General features: G+C 45.9%; 2 protein-coding genes across 2 annotated transcripts; both read right to left on the bottom strand.

Annotated features, from left to right (window-relative positions):
• Window positions 1-8,273: 8,273 nt before the first annotated feature.
• LOC120645560 (spidroin-1-like) lies at window positions 8,274-8,897 on the bottom strand. Its single transcript, XM_039922342.1, has one exon. It carries the CDS (start codon window positions 8,895-8,897, stop codon window positions 8,274-8,276), a length of 624 nt encoding a protein of 207 aa, XP_039778276.1.
• A 7,750-nt stretch (window positions 8,898-16,647) lies between these two features.
• On the bottom strand, window positions 16,648-17,550 carry LOC120645559. The gene has a single exon (XM_039922341.1). It carries the CDS (start codon window positions 17,548-17,550, stop codon window positions 16,648-16,650), a length of 903 nt encoding a protein of 300 aa, XP_039778275.1.
• Between the last annotated feature and the right edge of the window lie 1,916 nt (window positions 17,551-19,466).

Genomic DNA, 19,466 nt, shown 5'->3' with positions numbered 1-19,466 from the left:
GAACACACTTCACGGGCAAAGACTTTGGTAAATGCTTGAAGAAATTGGGAATTGAACATAGAGTGTCCACGGCTTATCACCCCCAAACAAACGGACAAGCGGAAACTTCGAACAAGCAATTGAAGGATATTTTAAAGAAGACCGTGGTAAAAGGAGGAAAAGATTGGTCGAAGAGACTAGATGATGCACTATGGGCATATCATACGGCACATAAAACCCCGATTGGTATGACTCCTTATCAATTTGTTTATGGAAAAACATGCCACTTGCCGGTTGAGCTAGAACATAAGGCGTATTGGGCAATGAAGGAAATGAACTTTGATGCGGAAGCCGCTGGAATTAAAAGGAGAATCCAAATAAGCGAATTGGAGGAGTTAAGATTGAAAGCGTACAATAGTGCATCAATTTACAAAGAAAGAATGAAGAGATGGTACGACAAACGATTACAAAACAAGGAATTCAAAGAAGGAGACAAGGTCCTACTCTACAATTCAAGATTCAAACTTTTTGGCAAAGGAAAATTACAAAGCAAATGGGATGGACCATACGTCGTACACTCGGTTTAACCCACGGGAGCGGTGACAATCATGGATGCGAAAGGCAACCAATATGTGGTGAATGGACAGCGACTAAAGGTATTCTTGGAGCCCGACGTCGTGCCCCTTCATTACATCGACATATACACCATGGAGGAGGAACCGGAACGTCAAGCCTAACGACGTTAAGCAAGGTAAGTTTGTCAATATTCTCTTTTAGATTTTATTTTCATAGTTTTATTTCTATTCTGGACGAACTTTGAGTAAAACATAGGCTTCTAATTTATTGGTGTGCACCTCGGAAAAAGTTGGAGTCCAGGGGGCTGAAAAACCCTCTGGGCCGGCCGGCCCAACACCCCTAGGCCGGCCGGCCTAAGCCTCCTCGTGTGCGAATCGGTCTCAATTTTTGGTAGGTGCGAGATAAGGAAATTTTAAACCTGTGCCTTATATATTTCGCATGCCAAAACCGAAGAGATTTTGGACTTCTCGTCTAAGTCTTTTCGGGACATAAATAAAGGGGCAGGGTAGATCTATTCTCTCATACTTTTCAATCTACACCACCACCTCGAGAGAGACGTCGACAATGGCCGGTTCAGCGAGCGCAAGAGCCATGATTGCAGCAATGGAGATCGAGGAGAGGGGTTGGACGCCTGACACCCCCACGCCAAAGACGCCTAGCGCCATCTCAGCAACCGGTGCGCAGCCCCTCCTTGTTGAAGCAAAGCGATGTGAAGCGAAGGCCCCTCCGAAGAAATTCAATACCCAAGCACGGATGAGCGTCAGAGGGAAGGGCCGTCAATGGTACAACGAGAGGCTAGCTCAAGCCCAAAGGGTGGTCGTTGTCATCAGCAGCGACGAAGACGAAGGTGAGAAGCGACAAGACAAAAAGCCACCCGCACCTAGGCGTTCCTTGCGCCTCCTCGGAGTCAAAAGAAAGAACTACATCGAGCACACCCCGGAGCCGAAGGATTATGCGGGGGACAGCGATTGGGAGAGCATCATGAGCCCTGGTTCATGGGGCGCCACCGGTCGTGACTACGATGATGATTGGCCGGGGTGGGCCGAAAAGGTGAGAAAAGAGGAAGACGACCCCTCCGGAGGTGATAGCGGCAAGAAGAAGAAGGACGACGACGAGCCCGAGGACGACAGCCCCAACCGCAGCGGGCATTACTCCGGTTGCTGTTTCAAGTGCCGCAATGAAATCACTGATCTCCGCGCCACCATTGATAGGTTCCATGATCGAATCGTGGTAATGGATCGAAGGATGGACGACATCGAGAGCTTGGCCGAAAAAGACTACAACTTCCTTGTCCGCAACATAAGGAAGTTATTTGGGATGGTCGGAGATCTACAAAAGCAAGGAGGAGGGCGTCCAAGATGCAATTGCCTGAGGTGCTGTTGAGACCACCAACGAGCATCACACCCGTCTTTTATATCATTACGACGAGGACGCCGCATAATCTAAGCATGGGGGGAGGTGTGACGACTCCTAGATTGAATTTTGGTCTTTGTTTACTCGAAAGTTCGTCGTGTGAGTGTGCTTTAATTCTGCATGTGTGAGAGTCATAGTTTAGCATTGTGTGCTTTATTTTTCGCATGTGTGAGAGTGAGTCTTAAATTAGTGTTGAGTCAAGAAAACAAAATAAAAAGAGTCTTTGTTTTTGTTGGATCGTGCAATTTTATTTATGCATTCAGTTTTACTTTATTTTCTTTAAAGCAATTGTTCATGAGCGTTGTCTTGAAATTTATTTCGTATTTGTGGAGCTTAGTAGATTATTCGTCTATGTTAATACCCACACTTGAGCTTTGATCTAGCACTTGGTTTTGATTATGCTTGCGAGTAAGGCATGATTTGGAGGACTTTAATTTCATAAAAATAATAAAACCCCAACAAACATAAGGTTGATCAAGTCCTTGACAAGTCGAGAGTAAAAATCCTATCATCCAAAAGCTTTATTCGTTCCACCATAAGTATTGGATGTACATTGAGTTGAGTTAGGATATCTTTCTCTTGGGAGTTTTAATTTCGAGCAATGATCATGTCCATATTTTTCATCTCTGAATTGCTAGCAACGTCAATATTCGGTAATGAGAATTCCTCATTGGAACAACTCATGAAATCTACCGGATTCCAAAACCTGAACCCGAGATTATCTTGTTTATTATCGTCTTCCTTGACCACAACCCAATTGTGAGGATACATTCTGTTTCTGCGCATGATTTGTATAAAACATAACTTTGGGATGAAGAAAGGAAGGAGTATTCAAAAGATGGACCGAATCCGACCTGGGAAAGCCCCAGGCCGGCCGGCCTACACCCCTTGAGCCAGCCAGCCTAGGCCTCTCTAGTCTCGGTTTGGGCTCCAAAAATTCAGGGAGACACTTCGGAGAATTGCCTATCTATATTTTATAGAAAGTGTCCTATGAAAAGGTTCGGAGAAGAGAAAGAAAATTCGGGAGAAAGAAAGAAAGAAAAAAAATGTATGAGAAGAAAAAAAAATGAAGGGATTCTATGGTTAGAGAAGTGCAAAGAGATATTACCTTGTTGTTTGAGAACAATATCCTCAATTCCAACCATGTGCAATCCGACAACGAGGACGATGCTTGTGCCTTGAAGTCAATCTTTTTGTATGCCTTTGCACATGTCCACCATTCTAAATCTTCTTACCCTTGAACCCTTTACATTATGGAGAAACTCTCATGATCATTGGCTCGGAAGGTAAGCAATCATTAGAAGGTTTTCTTAATTTGACAATATATGTATATACTTTGATAAGCCTCACATATAGCCCCACTTTATACTTGAGAGACTTTTGGGAGAGGAGAGCTTGCAAAATAAAAATAGGATAGCCACTTATATTGAGAGACATGAAAGGGCTTGTGCAAGAATTTTTGGTCTAACCTTTGTTGCAGGGTATTTTGCTTCTAAAAAAAGAGAAAAACCTCCAAGGATGGCAAGAAAAGCAAGTGTTGTCGATATTCGAGTTGCCGGCTAAAGGTAAGAGTTGTGGAGTAATATTGGATGAGTTTTTAAACGCCCATGATATGATTATCCTTGCTGCTCCTCTGACCCTTGTTTGAAGAAATATTGTTAGACTTGTTTGCATAAGTAAATTTTGCAGTTCGAGAACTCTTGAGCAACCCATGGAAGGATTTGATGATTTGATGATTTGATGATTTGATTTGCTCGAGGACGAGCAAAAGCTAAGCATGGGGGGAATGTTGGCGCTCCTTAAGTATCCATTTTATTATACAATTAGGAGTTGTTTTGGTAAATTCTTCGGGATGATTCATGTACTAACCCGCCACTTGGCACCCGAACTTGACCGTTTTTGATTTTGTCATGGATTTTGGAGCATGTTGCATTTTGACAGGAATTTGGACATTTTCGGAGATGTTTTGACGCATGGTTACAACTGGGCTAAGATGAGGAATAAAAGGAAGAATCAACACGCAAAAGATGGGACCGAAAGGGGCCAGAAAAGGCCCAGGCCGGCCGGCCTGGAGTCCTTGGGCCGGCCGGCCTAGCCCTTTTCGGAGCCCAATCGGTCTCGGTTTTCTTTGGCACGAAGTATGCGTCAACCCTAATCTATGTTTTACCAAAACCACCGACCATATCTGCCTATAAATACCCCGAAGCCACCGTCAAAAAAGGGAGATCGGAGGAGGACCGCAGAAAAGATCGCAGAGATCGCAGAGAAGAGCATCCAGAGATACATTCGAGTTAGACACAAGAGAAAGGCGACACCGGTCATCGTCCCTCGGCGCCGCTGCAAGTTGGAGGACAGCAAGGGATCCATCCCTTGCCGGAGATTTCATCACCATGATCGACTACGCTTCGCTTAGCTTCATGGGGTAAAGTCCTCGTTTGTTCATGGGGTTGTAAGGAGATCTTGAGTTGTAATTGCCGAATCCTTTATGAGATTGATCTATCACGATTTTTGTTGATGATGCTTTGATGCCTAATAGTTCGCGACTTGGCTTTGAGTTTGCTTTGCTCTTGCATGGTTTACTTAGATTACATCAACTATCGTGTTCTTGTTGATTCGTTACCGATTATCCTCGTGTAGTGACAGTATGCGGGAGGGAAAGGTTTTGATCTTGGAACACACCTTTGGTAGATTAGATCTGTTCTTCGTTGCTTGGCGATTACATCTCTAGTGATCCTAGACCCTATGGACAAATGCTCTTCATATCTTGTGCACACATCTATCATTGCTCACTAGTCTAGATTAGATTAGATTGGTTAGATTAGATCTATTTCACACTCAATCATTCAATATAGATCTTTTACTAACATCATTAGAGCTTAGTTAAGCATAGTAATACACTTGTTCCGTGGATTGATAAACCTTGGGGGAATACTCTAAGGGAAAAGCTATACACGATCCGTGCGCTTGCGGTACGTAAATTGGCGCTTTAAGAAGCGTCAACAAGCTTTTCTGGCGCCGTTGCCGGGGAACAAGCGATTTTGCTACGTTTAACTTTGTATTAATTTTGTTGGTTACTAACACCTAACCTTTTTCTCTAGAAAATTTTTTGTTTTTGTTTTTGTTTTGATTGTCTAGATGGGCCATCTCATTCAACACATGGAGGAAGGAGAAAAATCACTAAGGGATTATGCAAGCCCGCGATCGGAGGACTTCGACATGCAAAAATCAGATTCGGTGTTGCGAGCCACCGAGTACGAGATCAAGCCTCAAATCATCAAGATGGCGGCGGCAAACCCCTTTAGAGGAGATGAGACGGACAATCCATATAGACATATCAAGTGGTTCACAATGCTATGCAATACGGTACAACAAGACGGAGTTCCGCTAGCTTGGTTTAGATGGAATCTTTTCCCATACTCACTTGCGGAAGAAGCGAGAAGATGGTTTGCACTTGCATCATTCGAGGTAAAAGGAAATTGGGTTGACTTGATGAAGAAATTTTGCGAGCGGTTCTTTCCGTTAAGCAAGGTTCAACATATTCGGAAACAAGTGATCAACTTCGCGCAAGGAGAAGAAGAAGGGATAGATCAAGCATGGGATAGATTCAATGGATTGATTGAACAAGGACCGAAGCTCGGATTTTCCGGTGAAGTACTCCTGCATACCTTTTACTTTTCCCTAACCCCCGAGTGCATGCTGTTTGTCCAAATGTGTGCAGGAGGAGATCTCATGGAGAAAACACTCACAAAAGCTGCCCAACTCCTACAAAAAATCAGCAAGGGGGCGGCCATGCGAAGAGATTGGGAAAAACGATGTTCGGCAAGCTCCGAGGAAGAATCTCAAGTGCGGGTGCTTGCTGGAAATTTCAGAAAAGAGGCATCGGAAGTGAGGGAAGAACAACCGAAGCATGGGAAAGGCATCTTCGTTTGAGTGCGAAATATACCATACCGACCTCCATATGGTGTTGCATGGCATTTTTCTGTGATCTTTTGTCCTTCTACCGTAGGTACACAACGTCTAAGTAACCCATCTGCACAAACTCGGTACAGATATGGTGCATCCCATAAGTAGCGTCTGCTCTCCTGAACTAGCTTCTTTTTGCTCTCCCCTGGGGGTATATACCCCGAAACCATGAAGTTCACAATATTCGCATACCAGGGGTGCGAAGCTATTATTTGAGAAGCATATCATCCCGTAGGATGTCATTTATCGGTAGATCTTGGGTATTCATGTTGGTCATGCACGATAAATGATCCGCCACTGAATTCTCTACTCCTTTCTTATCTTTAATTTCCAAATCAAACTCTTGGAGTAGAAGAATCCATTTGATCAACCTCGGTTTAGCATCCTTCTTAGTGAAGAGGTACTTGAGTGCAGCATGGTCTGTATAGACGATGACCTTGGTCCCCGCTAGATAGAATCTAAACTTGTCGATAGCAAAGACGACTGCTAGGAGCTCTTTTTCTATTGTGGCATAATTCAGCTGAGCTCTAGTGAGTGTCTTGCTTGCGTATGCGATCGCGTGATGCTTCTTATCCTTGGTCTGACCAAGTACGGCCCCCACTACATAGTCACTAGCATCACACATGATCTCGAACGGGAGCTTCCAATCTGGGGGTTGAATGATCAAATCTGAGATGAGTGCCTTTTTGACTGTATCGAAGGCTTTATGGCACTCATCTGTGAATTGGAAAGGAACATCTTTGACTAGGAGACTTGTGAGGGGTCTGGCGATCTGGGAGAAGTTCGCGATGAACCTTTGATAGAATCCGGCATGGCCAAGGAAGCTTCTGATTCCTTTCAAACTGACAGGAGGCGGAAGTTGTTCAATAACTTTGATCTTTGCCTTATCCACCTCTATCCCTCTTTCGGACACTAAGTGCCCTAGAACAATGCCTTCACGGACCATGAACTAACATTTCTCCCAGTTGAGGATCAGGTCCTTCTCTTGGCATCTCTGCAAGACTCTATCCAAATTTTCGTGCCTCAGAGTGGACACTCGGCAAAGACTGTCACGTGCGCCGCAGGCGACCATTACCCCGTTGCCACGAACGTTACCCCATTGCCAAGACCGTTACCATTATGATTTGCCGAGTGCCAGGTTGGGGACACTCGGCAAAGCTTTGCGAATGCCGAGTGCATAAGCCAAGGCACTCGGCATTCAGTTCTATTTGCCGAGTGTCCTCGTTAGCACTCGGCAAAATAACAATAAAAATTTCTCCAATGCAATCCAAACTTTTTACTTAGCTACTATACTATACAAAAACTGCATATTACAATTTGATACATTTTTCGTTATGTTTACTGTATTTAGTTAATTTAGTTCATTAAAAGGATATTTTGGGGATAATACAATTTTGAACTGAGAAATATAGTATAAATGAAGTATAATGAATGGAAAAATGATATTTATGTTATTTAGTCCAATTTGAGATATTGTCAAACAATTGAAAGGAAAATTTGAACATCTTGGTCAAGAAACGGGACAAAGTGTGCTGTGGACAAATTGGATTTTAATCTTAAAAAATCAAAATTAATCAGAAATTCTTGAAAATTGTCATGACATCATGATTTCATACAGGGAGTCTATGGTAAAAATTTGAAACAGTTTTGCAAAAGTTGTCATGTATGTAGCTTACGAAACTAGGCATCTTCGAAGAAGTTTCAGAGAACTCAGAAGGATTCTTTGAGATATTGAGTCAGAGTGATGTTTGAATTGGAGTTTTACTTGCAATTTTTTTGTAGCCATAAGACATGAAGAATTGTGTAATGTTAAATTTTGGTGATTTTTTTTATTCCATTTGACAATTTTTAAATATTGTTTTGAACTATAGTATTTAAATTGAATTTGAACTAATAGTGCATGAAATAATGACATTTTTTTTGTTGAAGCATGCTAACATTTTTGTGTATGCAATAGACGTAAAAAATTGGTTCATGTTAAATTTGGGTTATTTTTCGGATTTGTTTTCTAATTTTTAATTTTTTGGCAAATGTAAAGAATTAGTTCATTTAAATTGAAATATAGCTAATAGTGATTGAAATAATGGAATATTTTTTGTTAAAGCATGAGTAAGAATTGTTGTGTGAATTTGGCAATGAAATTTTCTATTATTTGAAGAAATTTGTGAAATTTTGAATTGTATTCAAATAAATTTCTGAAAACAAATGAAGAAATGAAAGCGTACTATGCCGAGTGCTGTTCAACGGCACTCGGCAAAATAGGGCAATGACGAGTGTCGTGACAGGGCACTCGGCAAAAGGTAAGTTTGCCGAGTGCCCAGATCTGGCACTTGGCAAAGACTCTAATACTTAGCCACGCCAGACCCACACACGCACACAACACCTCCTCGCCATCCCCTCCCCCGCCGCCGCCCCGCCCCGGCCGCCGCCCGTGCCGCCTTCCCGCCGCAGCCACCAGAGCTTGGCAGCGGCGTCCCCAGGGCGGCTACCAGGCGTGGTTCCCGCCCCCGGAGCCCGCACCCGTGGCCTCCCCGGCCGGCGCCGCCATCGGACCCCGGCAGTAGCGTCCGGAGACCGTGCCCACCCCCGACGCTGCCGCTTCCCCTCCTGGCGCCCGCCCGTCCCTGGTGCCGCGCACCCGTGCCGCCTCCCCGGCCAGCGCCGCCACCGGACCCCGGCAGCAGCGTCCGGAGGCCGCGCCTGCGCCCGGAGGCCACGCTCGCCCCCAGCGCCGCCGCTTCCCCGCCCAAGACGCCTCCTGCCCACCCGATGCCTGCGTGAGCCGCTCCCGCCACCGTACCCCGGAGCTCGTGCCCCGCGTCCGAGCCCGGCGCCGCCAGCGCCCACGACCCCGCCTCCGACGCCCGGCCCCGCCTCGGAGGGCTGCACCCGTGGCCCGGTTCCCGGCTACCGACGCCCGACCCAGATGCCCCAGCCCCCAGCCCCCGGCGCGGCTCCCAGAGCATGTTCCGGCCGGCGGCGGACGACCACGCCTCGCCGTTTGGCCGTCATTGACGGCCGCCGGCACTGTCCCCGCCCTGGTGCGCCCGTGTCCGCTCTTGGTGTCCACCTACGACGTGCTCGACGAAAAGCTTGAACTGCGAGTCCACGCCAAGCCGGCCACGCCTACACCGCCGACTCGCTGTAAGCACCGCCACCGTCCTCCTGCATGTTAATTAATGTTTGTAGTTCATGCAATATAGTTAGGCGTCTCCCGTTCGGAAAAGATACAGTTGAAGATATGCGGATCTTTGCATATCTATAACTGTATCTTTTCCAAATTGTCCACGCTTTCTGGACAGCCCGAGGATGCATAGATATGGTTAGTTTACATGGTCCACTCCTATCCGAGACAGAGTCTCGGCATCACCTCCCCATTGTTCTCCGGATACAAAATCTCCCTTCCGGGATGTGTATCTAGAGAATAGCGGGGAGGTGTTGCCAAATTTTTGTCTCGGATGGTAGTGGATCATGAAAACTGGCCATATCTACACATCCTCGGGTGGGATTAGGACCTACCTTCACCTATTATAATGTAGGGACAACACGTAGATGCATTTGATTTTTATTGTACTCACTCCGGTCCAGAGGATAGATGACCGTCATTGGATGTACACGGGCCGTCCAAGTCAGGCTACCATGACCGATGAATGGATTCGAAAGACCAACGATTTTTTGGAAGCCACGTGGAGTCAGGCTGAAGGATCGAGTTTCTTGTGGTGTCCGTGCAACAGATGTGGAAATAAGAAACGGAAAACAAAGAAGGTTATGGGCCAACATCTTTGCAAGTATGGATTTACGCCAGACTATACCCAGTGGACCTTCCATGGTGAAGCCCACCGTATGAGGGACGAGGTCGTGAGGCAACACATCGATGATTGTGATGGTGATGGTGGGGTTGGAGACATGTTACATGACTATCATGAAGCACATTTCGGTGAAGGACTACAGGAGGAGGAGCCAGAGGCATCTGCAAAGGCGTATTACGAGATGTTGGAGGTGGCACAGAAACCACATCACGGCTATACAAAGGTTTCTCAGCTAGACGGCATTGGATGCCTAATGGTCTTGAAGTCTCAGTTTAGCCTGAGTCGAGATGCCTTCGACAGTCTGTTGACCATTTTTGGAAGCATGCTTCCAGAAGGTCACATTCTGCCAAAGTCAATGTATCAGGCACAGAAAATCCTTGGTGCACTTAAGATACCATATGAGCAGATACATTCTTGTCCAAATGGGCGTATCTTATTTAGGAAGGAGCATGAGAAGGACGCTTACTATCCAAAATGCAAAGCCTCTAGGTTCCTCGAGGTGAACTCTAGTGATGGTCAGCCTAAGAAGCTGCTCACGATTCCCATGAAAATCGTACGCTACCTTCCTTTCATTCCGAGGATCCAACGACTATTCATGACTGAGAAATCTGTGCAACAGATGACATGGCACAAGAAAGGTGTTCGATACAACTCTGACAAGATGGTGCATCCATCCGATGGTGAGTCATGGAAGAATTTTGATAGGATTCATCGAGACAAGGCTGATGAAGCTCGTAATGTACGTATTGCGCTTGCAACAGATGGGTTCAATCCTTATGGGATGGTGGCCGCCTCGTATTGATGCTGGCCCGTGTTTGTTATCCCTCTGAATCCCCCCAGGGGTCCTATTTCAATGACAGACCATTTTCGTGTCGTTGATTATTCCAGAGCACCCAGGGAATAAAATGAGTGTTTATGTGGAGCATCTGATTGATGATTTGGTCAAGGCATGGGATGAAGGGGTGTGGACCTATGACCGAGAAACAAAGATAAATTTTAAAATGTATGTTTGGTACCAATTCTCTCTGCATGACTTACCCGCGTATGGCATATTCTGCGGCTAGTGTACTCACGGGAAGTTCCCATGTCCAACATGCAAGGCAGCTCTGCAGTTCATCTGGTTGAGGAAGGGGGGTAAGTATTCGTCATTCGACAAACATCGACAATTCCTCCCCGCTGACCATCCTTTTAGACAAGACATTAAGAGCTTCACAAAAGGTGTAAAAGTTATAGAAATTGCACCGCCAATTATGACGGGTGGTGCGATTCATGCTCAGATAGACGCTTTCCAAGTCAACGATGGCGGTGGTTTTGTTGGGTACGGTGAGGAACATGCTTGGACTTAGAAGTCTGGGCTATGGAGGCTCCCCTATATTGATGATATCATGCTTCCACACAACATTGATGTGATGCATACTGAAAAAAAATTGGGGGAGGCACTTTTTGGAACAGTCATGGACATTTCTGATAAGACGAAGGACAACGTAAAGGCGAGAGTGGATCTGGCAACATTGTGTGATAGATCAAGATACGAAATGAGGACTCCTGGACCTGGGAAGAAATGGAAGAAGACACAGGCCGACTTCATCCTCACGAGGGCCCAGAAGAAAGAAGCACTAGAGTGGATCCAAAAGTTACAATTTTTCGATGGATATGCAGCGAATCTTAGGAGGGGTGTGAACTTGACTACTATGCGAATCAACGGGCTAAAGAGTCATGACTACCACATATGGATTGAGCGGCTTCTTCCGGTGATGGTTCGAGGCTACTTACCTGATAATGTATGGCTCGTGCTAGCAGAGTTGAGCAATTTCTTCCGTCAGCTTTGTGCTAAGGAGTTATCTCGGGCTATTATTGCGGACATGGAAAAAATGGCTCCCGTGTTGCTCTGTAAGTTGTAGAAGATCTTTCCACCAGCCTTCTTCAATCCAATGCAGCATTTGTTTCTGCATCTGCCTTATGAGGCAAGAATGGGAGGGCCTGTGAAATTTCATTGGTGCTATCCAATTGAAAGATGCCAGAAGGTTCTTCAAACGATATGTAAGAATAAATGCAAAATTGAGGCTTCGATTGCTGAGGCATATATTTTGGAGGAGGTGTCAAACTTCACGACTAAATACTATGGTGAGAAGCTTCCCAGCGTGCATAATCCACCTGCTCGTTACAATGCTGGCGATAATGAATCGAGTCTCAGCATTTTCCGAGGGCAACATGGAAGTGCAAGTGAGGCGAGGTACAAGACCCTGAACCATGAAGAGTGGCGCCGTATCATGCTTTATTTGTTGACCAACCTTTCTAAGGTGGAGACGTACATAGGGTAAGTTCTCATTTAATGTGTTCACAATGTTTCACGATTCAGCATCTCATTTAACGTGTTCTTGCGTTTGCACTAAGCAGCATCCAACCCCTTGATCATATTTCACACAGGCAATTTCTTCGTCAATTCTGGCATCGCTCAAGGCCTCCGACCCAGAACGAATCGGAGTCTCTTATTAAAAATGGCGCCGGAAATTCTCAGCCCGATTTCATTTATTGGTTGCAACAAAAGGTAAACTCCAATTCATAGGATATCGCTTTAGCAATAGGTTCAAGTCATTTAACGTTTCGAACAATATGACGAACTTTGTCCCTTTCGCTTTCAGGGGCAAACCGATTCGTCCATGAGTGCCGAGTTGAGACAAGTCTTGATATCCAGATGCAGGGGGAATATGATCATCACGTCCTCGCTACTGAGAGCGTGGCTGGTTTTGCTGCCCCTACACTAGTTGATGTAGCAGCTCGGTTTGCAAGACCATAACTTCCGCCAAATTAGGAGGTGGTGGTGGTGGTTGTTGAGATCCACTAGCCTGGCCATGGCTAAACCTTTCCGGGGTACCATGCATTGGGCCCACCATCTGAATCATGGAAGATATCCATTAGATCACAATTTATCTGTACTTCCATTATCAAATGGTATAGTGGAAAACATAGTACATCAAAAGAGCACAACGACAGTTGTAAATAGAATGATATTGATTGTAACAACATGCACATCTCACATTCTATCCAACCAGTTCAGCTCAAAATGTAAGGAATGACAAAGTTTTCCATAAAGACAATGCCATTTATTCCAAGCTTCATGTTAGAGTCATGACGGTGGATATACTACAACAAGTTGTGCTTCCCTCCAGGCTATCTTACATCAATCTCTATTTACATAATTCTACTTCTAAGAGAAGTCAAGCCTAAAAGCTTCGACGATCTAGAAATCGTCGAGGTTGCCGACTGAAAACTTGCTGCCGAGAGAAAGGTCACTGCTCTGAGCTTCGGGCTCTAGACCTTCGTGCTTAGAGTCTATTGGTATTTCTTAACTCTTATAGAGAAGTCCGCAAGCGCACGGAAATACCATTGTAGCACTTCACCCGGGAGTATTCAGGGTATCGTATTTTTCATGAGGAACGGGTGTATAACTGTCTGCTAACTAGATTACCCCGAAGAAGATAAGAGATAGAGAGACCTTAGGGTAGTGTGGTTCTGATCTAAGGATGGGTTCAAGGGAAGATACACTAACATTTTCACTCGTTCACTTCAGGCACCGGTTTGACCCTGGTCTGCCAAGGAATATCCGGTATCGCTCTATGTCGTACCCAGGCGGGGGGGAGTGCACTAACCACGCAGACTGTCTTCATAGAGGATGGACAGGGCTGTCACCCCCTGCCGTCTACCCCACAATACCAGCTGAGCACGAGACAAACAAAGGTAATCTAAGGCCCAGACACCACACCTATGCCTTCGACTACTACTCTAGAGTTGCGCAGGGTTATCCCATCTTTATCAGGGGCCCTCTTCTAGAGTATCCGCTACAAGAACGGACGATGAACCCGCGAATGAATGAGAACAGAAGAATAACTTTACTAGAACTCACCAAATAGAAGAACCCGGATATGTACTCCAAATGTACCGTATCCGTAGAGGTACAAAGCCGAAGAGACGCCGACAAGTCCGGCTCTTCTCTGAACTCCTTCCTCACACACTTCCTATGCTAATGATACAAAGAGGTCGAGCCTCTCTACTCTTCTCCTTCACATATGAAATGGTGTGTGTTGTGAGAGGTGGAGGGAGCCCCCTTTTATAGTCTTCAAGGTTGGTTCCCACCAAAAGCATATATGGAAGGTTCTCACCCTTGTGAATTTTTGTCTGGCTACCATGTAGTCTTGGGTGATTGAACAAAGGAACGACTCAGAATTCAGGCTCCTGACTCTTCCTGCTTAGCACCTGGATGTTTTATTTTAAAACAAAGAGATAGCCTTGCTCCTCAAATTACTCTCTGGATCACTCTTTTTGTTTTATATCCTCACCAAGGTGAAGATGCTGCCATCCTTCTCCTACCATTTATTCAGGCTTATGTGGGGCCCAGGGTAGGAGTGGAGGGGCATGTTTGCCTTGCTTGTATTGCTGTGTCAAAAACAAGATCCGAGCAGAAACGAGTCATACAACCTGATCAAGATGTGCAAGTGTGTGGACTAATTTCGGTGATTCATGGATGAACTCCTTTTGCCTAACTCTTTCTCCCTTTGTTATTTTCAACCGTGAGCTATCAATATTTTTTTTGACATGCCTTTGCAAGCATGTGGCATACCTTCTTTGGGTATGCATCTTTTCTCTTTTCTCTTTCTCTTTTTTTTTTGACATACTCCATGAGCATGTGGTCTACCTTCTTTGGGTAGACATCTTTTATTTTCTTTTTGCATAGCCCAAGTCGTTTTGGAGAGCAAGGTCATAGAATTCTCATTTTTGTGGACGGATGTGGCAACTATCTCCCAGTGTGGAAGTATAGTATGTGTACGTGATCTTGATCAAGAGAGCATGACAATTTTCTAACAAGGTTCGAAGAATTTGAAAAAGCTCAAAGCAGAGGTAAACATCATTTGAAAGTTGGGCATGAAAACTTGTCTTTGGCTTTGGTAGGAATTTATGATAATTTGAGGAGTCAAGATATATTTATTTTAACTTTTGAAAAAGAAAACAAGTGCTTTTGCAAGGAAGAGCATGATGCCATCAAACCAAGTCATATCTCATTCATCAATTACTTAGAAAGCATGGGGTCCCTATGGGAGTTTATTCACAAGGTTAAAAATAAAGCTAAGAATAAAATACATGCAAGGTTTTATTTTTTTGAAAGCATAAGGAGTTTGTGATTTTTCTGCGAAGAAATTCATTGAATTTAAAGGAACGCAGGGAGGTTTAAGGATTTAGAGACGCAAACCAATGATCTGGAGCTAGGTGGAGTCGAGAGGGTTTCACCAGGGGCCGGCCGACACATGGTTTCGGCCGCCCCTGAGGTGGGCCCTCTCGCCCTCCTCTTTTGCATGCTGGTCGTGTCAGTTTTGTGTCACATTTTTGCGAGGTGCATCCCCCCCCCCACACTTGTCTCTGTGCCTGTACAAAATCTCAAGACAAAATATGGCATAAATAAAAAGGGAACTCTGCCGGATTGGAATCCGAGGAGCTCAAACTTTATTATATTGAAATGAAAAGGGCGCTTATTACATGATGCAAAGGTAAACTCAAGAACTAAACATGAAAAGTAAATGCGCCCTGTCGCTTGGTGGAGTTGTACACCTAAGCGATGTCCTTACCCTTCTCCAGGCGTGAGATCCTAGAGCTAAGGCCACGGCGGAGGGTATCGAGGTCGTCTTTGACTGATTTTAGCTCTAAGGACAACTCCGCCAGTTGGTCGCCCTGCTTCTGATTCTCCTTCTTTAACGCAACTATAGTCCTCAGAAGCTGGACAACCTTGGGCCCCTTTAGGACCTTCTCGTCCTCACTCTCATACTACCCCCCAGGACATGTGATGGGAGGAGGAGTTAGGTGCCTCTTCACCTTTTTAGGGGTGGACACTACGGATTCGGCCTCTCCCTTCTCCTTGGGGGAGAGCGCGGGAAAGAGGCCCTTACCATACCCCCCCCCCCCGCTGGGAGTCCAGACTCCTACGACCCTAAAACGCTTTGGAGAATTTTCGCTAATGGGGGTGAGAGAGGTGGTGTAATGGTGGCTAACTACGTCGCCGCTTTTGTTCCTCACGGTGCAAGCATGCTGCATTACCTCTTCCATGGGCATCGGAGGCATCGGGTCGGCGAAGAGGCGAACGGCGACATCCTTTGGGCGAAGTTCGCCCGTCGTTGGCCTCGGCGTAGTCCCTGGGCACCTCCCCTGTCCCTCTGGGCAGTAGCCCTCTTGATGATGCGCTGTACCGAAGGGGAGGCCGACGGGCCTCCTCCCTGGCTCGGCCGAACCAGGGGGTCGGCCGCCCCCTCCTCGGCGCCCCTCGGCATCATCTTCCTCCCAGATGCTGGCATGATTGCCAGCGGTGTCGTGTCAATGTGCATTGCCTATTCTTCCACTAAAGGGCTCGCTAAAGCTTTGTTGGCGGGAGACGGCTCACCGTTGAGTCCGTACGTGGACTCGGACCCAACGAACGGGATGATGGACTTTCCGGCCATGGTAATGGTGCTTTGCAGGTGAGAAGAGGCTGAGGAAGAGGAGAGGAGATGAATTTAAAGGGAAGAGAGGATCAAAATGGTGCCAAACCTTCCGAAGTTCAGTGTCTCCACACAAGGAAACATGAAAAGGGACATTGGAGGGTTTAAATTTCAAAGGTTCAGCACCAACGGCCACGAGGTGGGGCCGGCCGACCCCTAGGTTCGGCCGCCCCCTCTGGGCTCGGTTGGGCCTCCGTTTTCTCGTGTGGGCTTCTAAGGTTGTGGGCTAGGTGATCAGGGGGTGCATGGGCTTCATTTCTATGGAGAAGATGTGTAGAATCGAAATCTGCTAACTTAATTTCATCGAAAACTTCACCGGGTCGAAAAGGTTCATGAAAAAGTTTAAGCCGATGGCCATTTACCTTGAAGTACTCACCATCATCATCCTATAGTGTGATTGCCCCGTGAGAAGATGTGTTGACGACGGTGTACGGGCCCTTCCATTTGCTGCGAAGTTTTCCTTCTCCGAAGAGTTTTACCCTGGAATTGAACATTAATACCTTGTCACCTAGCTTGAACTCCTTGGGCTTGATCCTCTTGTCGTGCCATCTTTTGGTACGGTCCTTGTATATCTTGGCACTATGGTATGCCTTTTCTCTCCATTCCTCTAACTTTGCCAGCTGCATTTGTCTATTCCTCCCAACGAGCTTGTAGTCCATGTTCCATTTCTTAATGGCCCAGTGGGCCCTGTGCTCAAGCTCAACTGGGAGATGACACGTCTTCCCGTAGACCAGTTGATTGGGTGACATGCCGATGGGGGTCTTATATGCTGTTCTGTATACCCAAAGTGCATCAGGTAGCATATTCTTCCATCCTTTACCCATTTCATTCACCGTTTTCTGCATAATACTCTTGATTTGTTTGTTAGAAGTTTCTGCCTGTCCTCTGGTCTGAGGCTGGTAGGGTGTAGCAATGTTGTGTCTTGCGCCAAGTTCTTTTAGGAAGCGACGGAAGGTCTTGTCGATGAAATTGGACCCCCCGTCACTTATAACCATCCTTGGTGTTTCGAAACAAGGGAAGATGATTTCATGAAACATCTTCCTCTCATGTTTGGCGTCTGCAGCTCGGCAGGGTAAAACTTCTACCCATTTGGAGACGTAGTCCACAGCAACCAGGATGTACTCACAATCATGGGACTTTAGGAATGGTCCCATGAAGTCAATACCCCAGACATCGAACAGTTCAACTTGGAGGTTGTATGTGAGGGGCATTGCATTGCGAGCAGTGATGCCTCCCTGCAGCTGGCATCTTCGGTACCTTCGAATAAATTCTCTAGTGTCTTCATACATTGTGGGCCAGAAGAAACCACTTTGCCAGATTTTTGCTTGTGTTCTGAAAGCTCCAAAGTGGCCTCCATATGCTACAGTATGGCACTTTTCTATAATTTGTACACCTTCTGCTGTAGAGACACATCTCCTTAATAATCCATCCGTACACACCCTGTACAGGTATGGTGGATCCCAAAGGTGACGTCTTCTCTCAAAGATCAGCTTTTTCTTGTTTTCCCCAGGTGGTACATAACCTGCAACCATGAAATTCACAATGTTTGCGTACCATGGGTTGGAGTCTGTCACCTTGAGCAACATGTCATCGTGTAGGAAGTCATTGATTGGTGGTTCCTGCAGGTTAGTAACTTGCATACGCGAAACTGATCAGCTACAGTATTCTCTACTCCCTTTCTATCTTTTATTTCAAGGTCAAATTCTTGGAGTAAGAGAATCCACCGAATCAAACGGGGCTTAGCATCTTTCTTGGTGAGCAAATATTTCAAAGCTGCATGGTCAGTATAAACAATAACCTTTACTCCAACCAAGTAAGATCTAAACTTATCAATAGCAAAAACAATTGCAAGGAGCTCTTTTTCAGTAGTGGCATAATTTAATTGTGCTCCTGTCAGAGTTTTCCGAGCATAGGCAATTGCATGATGCTTCTTATCTTCGGTTTGGCCTAGGACCGCACCAACGGCATAGTCACTAGCATCACACATTATTTCGAACGGGAGGCTCCAATCTGGGGGTTGAATGATTGGAGCTGAGATGAGTGCCTTTTATAGGATTTCAAAGGCGCGAAGGCACTCATCTGTGAATTCGAAGGGCGCATCCTTAGCTAAAAGGTTTGTAAGGGGTCTAGCAATCTGAGAGAAATCTTTAATGAAACGGCGATAGAACCCCGCATGACCCAAGATGCTACGGATCCCCTTGACGTTAACTAGAGGTGGGAGACATTCTATAACATCGATTTTTGTCTTGTCCACCTCAATCCCACTCTCGGACACAAGGTGTCCAAGGACGATGCCTTCGCGGACCATGAAATGACATTTTTCCCAATTCAGCACCAAGTCCTTTTCTTGGCATCACTGCAAGACCCTGTCTAAATTTTCGAGACAATGATCAAAAGTTTTTCCATAGACGGAGAAATCGTCCATGAAAACTTCCATGATTTCCTCGATCATGTCTGAAAAGATAGACATCATGCACCGCTGAAACGATGCGGGAGCGTTACAAAGCCCGGACATCCTCCGATAAGCATAGGTTCCGTATGGGCAAGTAAACGTGGTCTTGCTTTGATCATCAGGGTGGATGGGAATTTGGTGATAACCGGAATACCCATCAAGGAAACAGAAGAAATAATGCTTGGCCAACCGCTCTAACATTTCGTCAATGAAGGGCAGCGGAAAGTGGTCTTTCTTTGTGGCCGAGTTAAGTTTTCGATAGTCTATGCGCATCCTCCACCCCGTGACAGGTCTTTGAGGTATGAGTTCGTTCTTGCTATTCTGAATGATCGTCATGCCTCCCTTCTTTGGTACAACTTGTACCAGGCTTACCCACTCGCTATGTGGCACGGGATAAATGATCCCGGTGTGCAAGAGCTTAAGGACCTCTTTCTTAACGACATCCCTCATCGTGTTGTTTAGCCTACGCTGAGGCTCCCTAGAAGGTGTGCAGGTAGAGTCGATAGGGATACGATGAGTGCAGAGGGTAGGACTGATCCCTTTTAGGTCCTCGAGTGAATAGCCAAAGACGGATCTATGCTTTCTAATACGGCTAAGAGTTTAGCCGTCACCTCATCGGAAAGGTGACTGCTAATGATGACGGGAGTTTGTGTGTCACCATTGAGGAAAGCATAGCGAAGACCGTTGGGAAGGACTTTTAGTTCTATTGGAGGTTGTGTCGGATTCTCGTGAATGGGCAGTTCGAGTTTTTCC

This window comes from Panicum virgatum, chromosome 8K (genome assembly GCF_016808335.1).
Source record: "Panicum virgatum strain AP13 chromosome 8K, P.virgatum_v5, whole genome shotgun sequence".
Taxonomy (NCBI): Eukaryota; Viridiplantae; Streptophyta; class Magnoliopsida; order Poales; family Poaceae; genus Panicum; species Panicum virgatum.
The sequence above is the reverse complement of the archived record's forward strand: the minus strand, read 5'-3'. Positions and strand labels throughout refer to the sequence as shown.

Coding starts and splice junctions, on each gene's coding strand:
- LOC120645560 (XM_039922342.1), bottom strand. CDS start 8,897: ATGCTCTGGGAGCCGCGCCGGGGGCTGGGGGCTGGGGCATCTGGGTCG.
- LOC120645559 (XM_039922341.1), bottom strand. CDS start 17,550: ATGTATGAAGACACTAGAGAATTTATTCGAAGGTACCGAAGATGCCAG.